The sequence below is a fragment of the Acinonyx jubatus genome, chromosome C1, assembly GCF_027475565.1.
Source record: "Acinonyx jubatus isolate Ajub_Pintada_27869175 chromosome C1, VMU_Ajub_asm_v1.0, whole genome shotgun sequence".
Taxonomy (NCBI): domain Eukaryota; kingdom Metazoa; phylum Chordata; class Mammalia; order Carnivora; family Felidae; genus Acinonyx; species Acinonyx jubatus.
The window spans coordinates 40,855,438-40,867,967 of record NC_069381.1 but is presented as its reverse complement, the minus strand read 5'-3'; the positions used below and the strand labels follow the sequence as shown (position 1 = coordinate 40,867,967).

At 39.1% G+C, this 12,530-nt stretch overlaps 1 protein-coding gene across 6 annotated transcripts in view; it reads right to left on the bottom strand.

Annotated features, from left to right (window-relative positions):
• Positions 1–12,050, bottom strand: part of OSBPL9 (oxysterol binding protein like 9) — a 190,957-nt gene extending 178,907 nt beyond the window's left edge. For 3 of the 6 annotated variants that reach the window (XM_015070892.3, XM_015070901.3, XM_015070916.3), the window contains exon 1: positions 11,896–12,050. In XM_015070892.3, coding sequence (XP_014926378.2) covers positions 11,896–12,006 — 111 coding nt within the window. In that variant the 5' untranslated portion in view covers positions 12,007–12,050. The remainder of the gene's footprint in view (positions 1–11,895) is intronic. The other 3 variants (XM_015070918.3, XM_027059212.2, XM_015070908.3) reach the window with 2 other exon arrangements.
• Between the last annotated feature and the right edge of the window lie 480 nt (positions 12,051–12,530).

Below are 12,530 nucleotides of genomic sequence, written 5' to 3'. Positions count from 1 at the left end.
GGAGTAGAACTGTGAGTTCAGAAATAAAACTGCATGCTTATGGTCAATTGATTTTCAACACGGTGACAAGAAAAAAAAAGTCTTTTCAATAATTGGTGTTATTATATGGATATCCATACACAAAAGAATAAAAAAATTAAAAAGAATATAAAATCTAAGAAAAGAATATGACCCTTAGCTGACACCATATACAAAAATTAATTCAAAATGAATCATAAGAGCTTAAACTATAAAACTCTTAGAAGAACACAGGTATAAACCTTTGTGACCTTAGATTAAGCAACCAGTTTGGTTTTTTTGGTTTTTTTTTTAGGTAGGCTCCGCACCCAACGTGGGGCTTGAACTCAACCCTGAGATTGAGAGTTGTGCTCTACCAACAGAGCAAGCCAGGCACCTCTAAGCAATGGTTTCTTGTCACCAAAAGCACAAGCAACAAAAGGTAAAGTTAAATTAGACATAATCAAATTTAAAAATTTTGTGCTTTAGAGAATGCCATCAAGAAAAAAAAAAAGGAGAAAATATTTGCAAATCATGTATGTAATAAGGGACTTGTATCTAGAATACATTAAAAAAAAGTCTTACAACTTAATAAAAAAGACAAATAACACAATCTAAAAATTAGCAAAGGATCTGAATAGATATTTCTCTAGAAAAGATATACAAATGGTCAATAAGCATATGAAAAGATGTTCAACATCAATAGCCATCAGAGAAACACAAATGAAAACCTTAATATATATACTACTTTACACTCACTTAGGATGGCTATAACCAAAATGACAGATAATGACAATATTGGCAAGGATATAGAGAAATTGGAACCCTTATACCTCTGGTGGGAATGTAAAATGGTGTTGCTGCTTTAAAAAACAGACTGGCAATTCCTCATAAGGTTAAACATAGAGTCATCATATGACCTAGCAATTCCACTCTTATATATCTAAGAGAAATAAAAACATATGTCCACACCAAAACTTATGTATACAAATGTTCATAGTAGCATTAATCACAGTAGCCAAAAAAAGTGGAAACAACTCAAATATCTATTAACTGATGAATGGATAAATACAATTGTGTAATACTCATACAACAGACTATTCAGCAGTGCTGAATATGTGCTATAATATATGTGCTATAATATAGATGAATCTTGAAAACTAAATGAAAGAAGCCATGTTAGAATTATTTAAGGAATAGTTTTATAATAGGATTCTAGTAAAGGAAATGTACAAAATAGGCAAATCTATAGGACCAAAAGTAGATTAGTGGTTGCCTAGGCTGGGTGAAATACTGGTACGAATATAATGGAAACAGCATTTATTTGGGAAGTGATGAAAATTTTCTAAAATTGACTGTGGAAATGGTTACACAATTCTATGAATATATTAAAAACCATTTACCTGTATCCTTCAAATAGATGGTATGTGTGTTACTACCCCAGTAAAACTGTTACACACACACACACACACACACACACACACACACACACCACACACAGAACAAAAAGCAACAGGCAACCCAAAGATTTACTCAAAATTTCCACATGAAATTGTTACAACACAGATTTTTTTATGTTTTTAACATTTATTTATTTTTGAGAGAGAGAGAGCACATGTGAGAGAACGCATGGGGGAGGGACAGAGAAAGAGGGAGACACAGAATCTGAAGCAGGATCCAGGCTCTGAGCTGTCAGCACAGAGCCAGATACAGACAGGGCTTGAACTCGCACCTTGAGATCAAGACCTGAGCCGAAGTCGAATGCTTAACCCACTGAGCCACCCAGGCGCCCCAATAACAAAGATGTTTAATTGTCGTATTGCAAAATAAATATTCTTAAAAATAAACCACAAAAGCAGCCCTGGGTGGCTTCAGTGGCTTACGTGTCTGACTCTTGATTTTGGCTCAGTTCATGCATAATCTCATGATTCATGAGATTGAGGCCACTCAATCTCAATACACAAGCACTGTATTGACAGCACAGAGACTGCTTGGGATTCTCTCTCTCTCTCTCTCTCTCTCTCCCTCTCCCTCTGCTAGTACTCACTCTTTCTCAAATAAATAAATAAACTGGAGCACCTGGGTAGCTCAGTCAGTTAAGCACCCGACTTTGGCTCAGGTCATGATCTCCCTGTTGGTGGGTTTGGGCCCTACATTGGGCTCTGAGCTGTCAGCACAGAGCCTGGAGCCTGCTTTGGATTCAGTGTCTCCCTCTCTATCTGCCCCTCACCACTCTCACTCTCTCAAAAAATGAATAAACATTTAAAAAAATGTAAATTAAAAAATAAATAAATAAATTTAGAAAAAGAAAAAAGAGAAATCACAAAAGTCCATACATAAAAAGGAAGTTGAAGTTACATGAGAGAAAGGGAGTAGAGAAAAAGCAGATGAAGGAGAAAATCTACAGGCTGAGGTCCTATGAAAATTTGTGAGCAGATTGAAATCAGAACACCCAAGGATTACCTCTTCCACTCAGATGGGGACAGATGCAGGCAAGGGTTGGCAGGAAAGCAGGTAGAGTAACAAGGTAGTTACATGGGTACACGATGTTGAAAGTATTCCCACTAAATGTATTCCATTGTCTCGGAAGCATGGGACCTTCTCTGAATAATGGAGGAAAGAGAAGGGTTGAGAGAATGTAGAGACATCTGGCAGAGTGACAAAGCAAATATTCACCCAATATTTTATCCACCCGCCTGTGCTATAGCAGTAATGCTAAAATAAAATGCAAGAAATGAAATGAGTAGACAATCTTAGCATGAAGGCTTAATGTGAACAAAACTCCAGGAAACAAAATCAACTTTCATAATAATCTTAACATTGTCATGTGAATGAATACCTCAAAACACTTCCCTTGAATATAATTCCATTTGTATGATTCCATGTACCTTGTAAACTTAACTTTTGCAAAAAAAAAAAAAAAAAAAAAGTAAATTCCCTTTTTTTAAGGAACTAGTCTATGAAGAGAATCCTTCATGATAAAGTGAGAAGGAAAATAAATAAGTGGACTGGCCATTTGTTTGCCTTTCTCTATAAGCAATAAAAGGAATTAAATTATTAATCTAAATCACTTGTGTACTGTTCTACCTTTGATTGGAATTATGTAATTATTTGAAAATCTAACCCTATCACAATTGCCACATACAGGAGTGGCATGTTTGAGAACAACTCTATTTTCTGTCCTTCCACAAATTATTACCATCAACAAAACTGCTTACAACAGAAGCAAGAGCTGACTGCTTGTCTGATGGAACAAACTAAGCACAAGATCCACACATTTCTACAGGCTCTAGATAATTAAACAAAAGCCACTGTTGTTGATACAAGGCTTTACATAAAGCATGAAAACGTACATATTTGCTATTAGTACAATCTGCAAAATTTACAAGGCTGTGTAAAAAACAATTCCAAAACAGCCTTCTGAATCTCATCTCTAAGCCAAGTTTTAAGGGCCCTGGACATCACATTCACTACAACAACAATGTGCCACAGTGTAAGGCTTGAAGATTACAATGCTCAGTACTGCCATTGAAGAGTTTACAAACTTGTACAGATAAAGAATGTACTCTAGATACGACTAGCTAATGATAACAAATGTGAAATGATTAAATCCCCAAAGAATTAAATGAGCAAGTTTCAAGGGTATTAAAACAGGGAAAAAAATCAAGGCTGAGTAGAGTATTCAAGAAAGCAAAAGATATAAAATTTCCATATACTTCTTCACACTGATACCACTTACCATTTTATGAGCTTTCTTTGTTTTCTTTTCAGGACATTTAGATTAAATACAATTTTTGTTCTGTTCCTTTTATTTATTTTACTATTGTTTTAAGTTTATCTCTTTTGAGAGAGAGAAAGCCAGCAGGATAGGGGCAGAGAGAGAATCCCAAGCAGGTTCTGTACTGTCAGTACAGACTTTGACATGGGGCTAGAACCCATGAACCGTGAGATCATGACCCGAGCTGAAACCAAGAGTCAGACATTTTAACCACTGAGCCACCCAGGCGCCCCTTGTTCCTTTTACAATTCAAAAGCTACTTTATTAGTTTTGGATTTCTAATACATACCATTTAAGCTTAATAAAAACTGTCAAGAACAGTTTATTTAGAAAAGTATAAATTCACTTTTGTTTGATGGGAGTGGTGCTGGTATCTTCCTAGGAGAATCTGACACTACCTCTTCTACATCTTTGCAGGAAAAACACATATTCTTAAGCTTTTCAAAATTTTGATCATCCTCCAAAACAATGCTAAGGACTGCCGAATAACACTTGAATGTGTTTCAACTACCAGTGGTTCTGAAATGCAAAATCATTATGAGTCTCTTCCAGGCAGCAAGTAATAGCAAAGAACACATGATTTTTCTAATGATTCTTTTTGTAAATAATACCTTGGGTGGCTCTGGTAACTTACTAATTCATTGTTTCTAACTTTCTCTCCAAAATGTTATAAAAACAATGCAAATCAAGAAAGAGAGTTAAACATTTTGGGGTAATGATGAAACAAATTATATTTTATAATCCCAACTAGTTTCTCAAACAATCTGATTAACCTTTAATGTGTCTCTAGCTATTCCTTTTTCCAGGTCCCAAGGCCACTGATCTAAAGCTTTACTATACTTCTTAAGTCCTCACTGTACCCTCATTTTTAATATGGACCTTGATTCCTGTCTCCACAACATTTAAGCCAACCCCTATCGTAGAAGCCCTCCCCCTCAATTCCATATTCCTCTCTGCCTCTTTCAAAATGAAGTATCTTGAGTAATGTGCACTCACTTTTTCTATTTCTTATACCTTATTTACTCTTTAAACCACTCCAATCGGCCTTCCTTCCACAACTACCACCCCACAGAAACTGCTCTCACTAAGGGCATCTGTATGTCCAAATTGATCAATTCAATGGATATTTTTAGACTTCACCTATTCAATCCTCTCAACCACATTTAAGCCAACTCACGATTCCCACTTTGACTGCCAGTGTTCTGATTTTTCTTGTATCCCTTGTCACTTTCCTATTACAGTTTTTTTTTTTCTCTGCCAATCCCTTGAATGTGATTGTGACTTAAAAATCTGTCCACAGGAGCACCTGGGTGGTTCAGTCGGGTAAGCAGCCGACTTTGGCTCAGGTCATGATCTCACGGTTTGTGGGTTCAAGCTCCGCGTCAGGCTCTGTGCTGACAGCTCAGAGCTTGGAGCCTGCTTCAGATTCTGTGTCTCCCTCTCTCTCTGCCCCCACCCCCCACTTGCATTCTGTCTCTCTCTCTCTCTCTCTCTCTCTCAAAAATAAACATTAAAAAATAATTTTTTTTAAATCTGGTCACAAATTCTTTGACACTCGTTTCAAAAGGTAGAGCCTAATTGCCCTCCCCATGCCTGTAATTCCCATCCCATGAGTGTGAGCTAAACTGTAGGATTCATTTCTAATGAATAAAATAAGGCAGAATTCTCAGACTACGACATAAAAGGCACTGCAGTTCCTTGTTGCTTTTACTTTGATCATTCCCTCTGAGTGAAACCATAAAGCCTGTCATGACACTAGTCTAGTCTGGAGAGGCTAACTAGTGATGAACTGAGGCTACCTTCTAACAGCCAGTAAGGACTGAGGCCTTCTGCCAACTGATGTGAGAGTGAGTCATCCTGGAAGCAGATCCTCCAGCTCCCATCAAGCCATTCACAGGACTACAATCCCAGCCAACGTCTTGACTGCAACTTTTTGAGACCCTGAGCCAGAGCCCCACAGCTAAGTCACTCCCAAAGTACTGGGCCACAGAAACTATGATAATATTTGTTAGTTTAAATTGCTAAGTTTTGGGGTAATTTGTTACAAAGCAATAGAGAACTAATCCAATGGTGTCTCTCAGCATCCTATTTATTTATTCTCACTCACTCTCTCAATTCTCCATGTATAAAGCTAATATAGATCTGTAACCCAGATTTTTTCCTAAATTCCATACTATTGGACATCTTTACGTCAATTTCAACATGCCCTAAAGCAATCTTTCCCCGAACCTGTTTGTCTTCCCTATCATCATTCATCCATGTGAAACCAAAAACTTGGATTTCATCAAGACAACTCCTGCAATTTTGTTCACATCCAATCACAAAGTCCTGTCAATATGACCCGATTATTTCTCTGTAATGACAGTATTCTTTAAAAAATACAAATTTCACCTATACCTACTGATCAATTTTGTTTATTTATATTTGAGAGAGAAAGAGAAAGAGACAGAGCACGAGCTGGGGAGGGGCAGAGAGATGGAGACAGAATCTGAAGCAGGCTCCAAGCTGTGAGCTGTCAGCACAGAGTCCAACGCGGGGCTCCAACTCATGAGCAGTGAGATCATGACCTGGGCAGAAGTCAGATACTTAACCGACTGAGCCACCCAGGCACCCCCCTACTGACCAATTTTAAAATCATAAAGACAATCAGACATCATGTGCCACTTGATATAATATGTTCCACCTATGAAAAATTCTCACCCAAAAGAAAAAAAAAATGGATGTGATTAAGCTTCTAGCTCTAATTATCAGTTTATACAGTTCCTGTATTACAGGAAATACAGACAACAAAGGAACATGTTTAAACATACCACAGAACATTGCCAGTGAAATCCAGAATGTAGAAAACTCTACAGAATAAATGATCTGGTTTCTTCAACAAATAAGTGGCAAAGAAAAAAAAGAGGGAAGGAGGACCTATAAACTAAAAGAGAGATGCAATTTTATGTGTGGATCTTATTCAGAATCCTGACTCAAACCTACTGGTGAGGGAGAGATGCTTGAGACAACCAAGGAAATTGAACATGACTGGATATCTGATATTAGTAAATTATTATTTTGGCTTTTTTAAAATTTTTTTTTAATGTTTATTTATTTTTGAGACAGAGAGAGACACAGCATGAGCAGGGAAGGAGCAGAGAGAGAGGGAGACACGGAATGTGAAGCAGGCTCCAGGCTCTGAGCTGTCAGCACAGAGCCCGACGCGGGGCTCGAACTCACCAACTGTGAGATCGTGACCTCAGCCGAAGTCAGATGCTTAACCAACTGAGCCACCCAGGCGCCCCTATTTTGGCTTTTCTAATGTTTATTTATTTTGAAAGAGAATGGCGGAGGAGCAGAGAGAGAGGGAGAAAGAGAGAATCCCAAGCAGGCTCCACACTTATCAGTGCAGAGCCCAACTCAGGGCTCAAACTCACAAACCGTGAGGTCATGACCTGAGATGAAAGAAAGGCTTAACCAACTGAGCCACCCAGGCACATGTTAGTATTATTCAGTTTTAATAATGCTATTGTGATAACATTTCTTTAAAAGAGGGAGACCTTAACTTTTAGTAGTACATCTAAAATATTCACAAATGAAATGACATAGTCTATCTGGGATCTACTTTAAAATAATCCAATGGGGGGTGGGGGCGCCTGGGGTGGCTCAGTTGGTTGCATGGTTGATTCTTCATTTCAGCTCAGATTATGATCCCAGGGTTGTGGGAGCATGAAGCCTGCTTAAGATTCTCTCTCTCCCTCTGTCCCTCTCCCCCACTCGTAGGCTCTCTCTCTCTCTAAAATATTAAATAAAATAAAATAAAATAAAATAAAATAAAATAAAATAAAATAATCCAATGGGGAAGAAAGGGTGGTGGAAATATTAACAAAACTAAATTGGCCATATGTTGATAACTGTACATGCTGGATGACAGGAATCCATTTTACTATCATCTTTTATGTATTTTTTTAAATTTTTTTAACATTTATTTTTGAGAGACAGAGAGAGAGCACAAGAGGGTGAGGTTCAGAGAGAGAAGGAGACACAGAATCTGAAGCAGGCTCCAGGCTCTGAGCTGTCAGTGCGGAGCACGACGTGGGGCTCAAATCCATGAACCGTGAGATCATGACCTGAGGTGAAGCCAGATGCTTAACCGACTGCCCCTATAATAAAAGTTTTTCTGTAATAAAAAGTGCTCACAACACTTAAATGACTTTCCACTGCCCTGGGGGTAAAGTTCAAAATCCTTAGCATGGTTTACCATGAAGGCTAAGAAAGCATTTCATTATCTAGCCCCTGCCTCCCTCTCCAGCTCATGTCACTGCTGTCCATCTCACAGACCAAACTCTAGAACTCTCAAACTCCTTACTCTTGTCTGCTCCAAAAACATTTATTCCATCTCAAGCAGTTCTCTCTCTCTGCTCACATGGCTAGCCTCTACTCATTCAGGTCACAGCAAACCTTTTCTAACCCTTCAAGACTGAGTCAAGCAACCTACCTATGTATAGCCCCCAAACATCCTATGTCCCCTATCATAGCTCTTACTTGCTGTATCCCCCAGTAGATTCTATGTATCATGAAACCATGGATTATTTCCATTTTATTTACCATTTTAACGCCTCTGCCTAGCATACTGCCTGGCACACAGTAGGTTCTCAATAAACATATGATAAATTCACAAAAGACATGACTTACGCTTTCTAACCTTCCAACTCCTCACTTATCTATAACTCCCTCAATTTTTCTTCCTTTCTCAGCTTCTTTTGTGATCATGATTCACATAAATTGTTGGCTGTTCACAGTGTTCCCAAATTTATACCTTAGCCCTTTCTGGGTATCTCATCCAATAAAAATACATAATAATAATTTATATGCTATAATTTTACAGATCTACATCTCCAAGCCTGATCTATGGCTCCAAATGCCTTCTGCACTCAATCTCCTGTTATCTCCCTTACACATCTTTACACTAGAGCTGCTCAGAAATTCTCAGTGTCTTCTTAATGCACCTTTATGTTCTCAAGTTTCCCATTTTGTGCATATTTCCCCTTGCCTGAAATGCCCTTCTTTTTATCCTTTTCTTCCTTTATCCTGTAAATCTCAGCTCAAATGTCTCCCTCACCTTTTCTAGGCAATGTTCCCACAGCACTCTATTCTTATTTCCATTGTAGAATTTATCATATTGTTTTGAAATTTATCATATTTTTTTGAAATTATGTTTAGGTGTCTGCTGCTGGATTGTAAGTTTCTAGGTAGAAGGACTCTCTCACCTACTGTATCTCCATCATATACAATACAATCCCTATTAATTGCTTACGGAATGAACTACATTATATTGTTTCTAATAATTAAGATACTGAACTAGAGCTGAAAGGACTGCCTAAATCTACTTTCCTAAAAGAGATAATCAGTTTCTCTGTTCCTGTATTGGACAGAGCAACACTATATGAAGTTCTTCTTCAAAAACAGAAAATTCACAGATTATGAAAATAAAAGAAAGGTAAAGTAAAAAGACCATCCATTCCCAGAGAACAATAGGTCTAGGTCTAGACCCAGGACCAGAGAAAAAGATTCAGACTGAGGTGAAGTTTAGGTAAATCTATTCAGTCCATGGCAATCCCAGTGACTCTAACCCAACACTGAGATTATCCCAATAATCAATTTTCAGTACAGGACAACTCTAAACCAATGCCAATCTACTTTAGTTCAGGGTTTTCATGGCCACCTTGGAACAGATCTCCAACCATAGAGCCAGACCAGAGCCTAAATGATTCTGGAAACAAGGAACAGAGTGACTTGCTATTTATCACTCTGCTTAAAAGGCTATGTAACTAATTCAGATACTCTTCCTGGAAGATGCAGCTCCAAGTTATCAGCCACATGCACTAAACTGTACCTTCTAATCCTCCCAAATCCTAATGTACAAAAACAATGTCCAAGTGTATAGAAGTCATTGACAACATTCAACGTGTCTCCTACTTAGTCTTTAAGTGATTACCTATCCTCTTCCCATCTTTGCTGGACCTCCTCTAATTTGGGATTAGGTATCGTTTTATTTTCACAAGATCATTTTACTTTATACTTCTCTGCTGTTTCTCTACAAGCAAATGTTTTAACACCAAAGAACTAGAAAGGGGGGGGGGGAGCCTTCTAAAATATCTATTAGTAAGAAATATGATACCTCCTTCAGCTGGCAATGATGATGTTTTATAGAGTGTGGTCTCAGAAGGGAGAAATTAAGTGGCAGGCAGGGGAGTATATGGAAAAAAAGAAAAGTGTGTTTAGCTAGTAAGGCAAGGATCTATCAAGGTATTCAAAAACTAAAAGGGCAGGGAGGCAGTAAAGGATACATTAAAGGAAGAAAAACAGGAAGAAGGAAGGTTCTGTCTAGGCTAAGAGTTCCTAAGAACCCTAGCTAGGGCTCCAGTACAGCCCTAGAATTTAGACCAATACAATAGGATTTGTAGAGTTAACTTAATTCCATAGTGCCACTTATTGAATTACCTTGAATAGGCTAGAAAGGTCCATGGGATTTTCTGATTATCACATCTACTGAAACCCAACATTACTTTACATGCATCTAAGCCATGGGATTTCATTATCCCAGAATTTTCAGTATATAATGTTCAGTTGCCTCACTTTCATGGCTACCTAAAGATAATCTTGAATGATGGGTTTAAATCTCATTCAGGTTTGGTCTTTTTCTCCCTTTAAAAAAGTATATAGAGCAAGGAAGTTGATAGTTAAAGGATGCTGAAAGTTATATTTTTTTTACTTCTGCAGACTTGCCTTTAGTAACTTACAGCTTGCACTTTTCTCCTCCCTGAGGTGAAAGTGAAGTGCAGTGAAAATAGTCAGAAAGCCAAGAAATTTGTAATCCTGATTACACCACGTACTGCTAGCTTTGTGATCTTGAGCAAATAACTTAAAAGCCTGGAGCCTCAGATTCCAGAACTGTAAAATACCTACCTTGCATAGTTACTGTGCATTCCCCTAAAATGAATTAAGGGAATCACTAAACTAGAATATAAGCTCCAGAGGAAAAAAAAAATGGTGAATATCCACGTGTGTGCACACACACCTAGTCCAAAGCAGTAATAATTAATATATAGTGGGAGTTCAATAAATATTTTTAAATGAAAAATAAATACTAATGTCCCCACTTCTCACATTAACCCTTCCTCTATAATGATATTTGTTCTTTTATTATTTTCTGAAGATTTCACAAGATTCTATTTTGTCCTTTTAAGTGGTTTCCTCCCTTTCATTGGCTATTATTAACTATACACCATTCAAAGACAGTAACTTTGTAAGTAATTTCTCTAATACCACCCACCTTCCGTTTCTAATGCTGTAGGTGTAGAAGGACAGACAGATTCGTGGCAATTCGTGCACTTGCCCATGGGCATTGATCCGCGTTTAACGACAGTGAAGCCCTGAACTCAGCCCTCCCCAGAGTACAACTTTCAGGACACACCGCACTAGCCATTCTCTTCGTTAACACGTTAACAGGCTCCTGTGTTGGAAGCCCTTGGCTTCAAAAGTTAAGGTGTCGGTTAGGCTCGCCTCTCACAGAATAGAAGCGTGCATCCCATGAAAGAAACACTCAATTTGGGCAGACAGGAGGGATTTCGGCTTCGGGTTGCGGGAGAGCCAGTTACCTTAGGACCTGGCTAAGCTTGTCTGAGCGCTGCTCCGAGAAGGCAGAGCTCTTTAATCCCTGGAAGGAAGCTAAGGGGCGCGGCCGTCTACAGGCCCTGGAGGGGCCAATGTCAAGTTCATGACAATGTGGGGAGAACCTCGTGGACTGCGCGACCTGACACTTTAAATCATGGCTATGATTACCCTCACTCATCTATATCTGCGCTGGATCCCACCACAGATTAATACCAGACCCTAAAAAAGGAACGCGGCTCGCCCCTAACCCATAAATCAGACAGCCACTGCCAGCTTATTGGCTGCGCCAGCATCTTCTTCACCCTCATTGGCTATCCTGGACGTAAAACCTTCCCCCACGAGGGAACCCTCTCGTACGGCGGCACCCCCAGTTTAGCAACCTTTACCCGGCTACCAAAAAGCCCGTCCCCCCTCAGAGATAGCGACCGCCGAGGCACTGGGAGCTTTGCCCCCCGAGGTCTCACCGTGTAATAGGAGAGCAGCCCTGCATTGTAGTCCAGCACAAACCAACGGTACTGCCAGCCCTTCATCACGTTAGTCCATTTACTCAGCGGCCCTTCCATGATGGACGCCATCTTGGGAGCCGCCAATGACAACAAACGGCCTGACGTCACTCGCCTATAAGGAATTCACCATGCGGGGGCGGGGCCGCCGCGGGAAGGGGAGGGACCAGGCGGGGCCGGGGCGGGGCCAGCTGGTGCTTCTTGTCGTAAACTGCCCACCCACACCCCCAGCTATCAACTTCAGACAAGCTTTTTTGGGGCGCCTATTGTGTGCAGGACTCCGTGCCAGGGATGTGAGAAGTATAAGCCTGAATACCGCTAAGACTATTTGTTAACATAAATAATTTTATTACCCATTATGATATCTTACACGTCCCAAGGATTTCACATCTGATATTCATTTATACATTAATTTCACAAATCCATTCATTTAAGAAATATTTGCTGTTTTGTGCTAGATACTCTTTTAGGCTTTGAGGATTCAACAGAGACTTCATGAGGGGTAGAGGTGAACAGGCAATAAAATAAATAGTAAATTATGTAGTATATTAAACACTGGTAAGTGCTATGGAGAAAAATTAAGCAAGGAAAGAGGC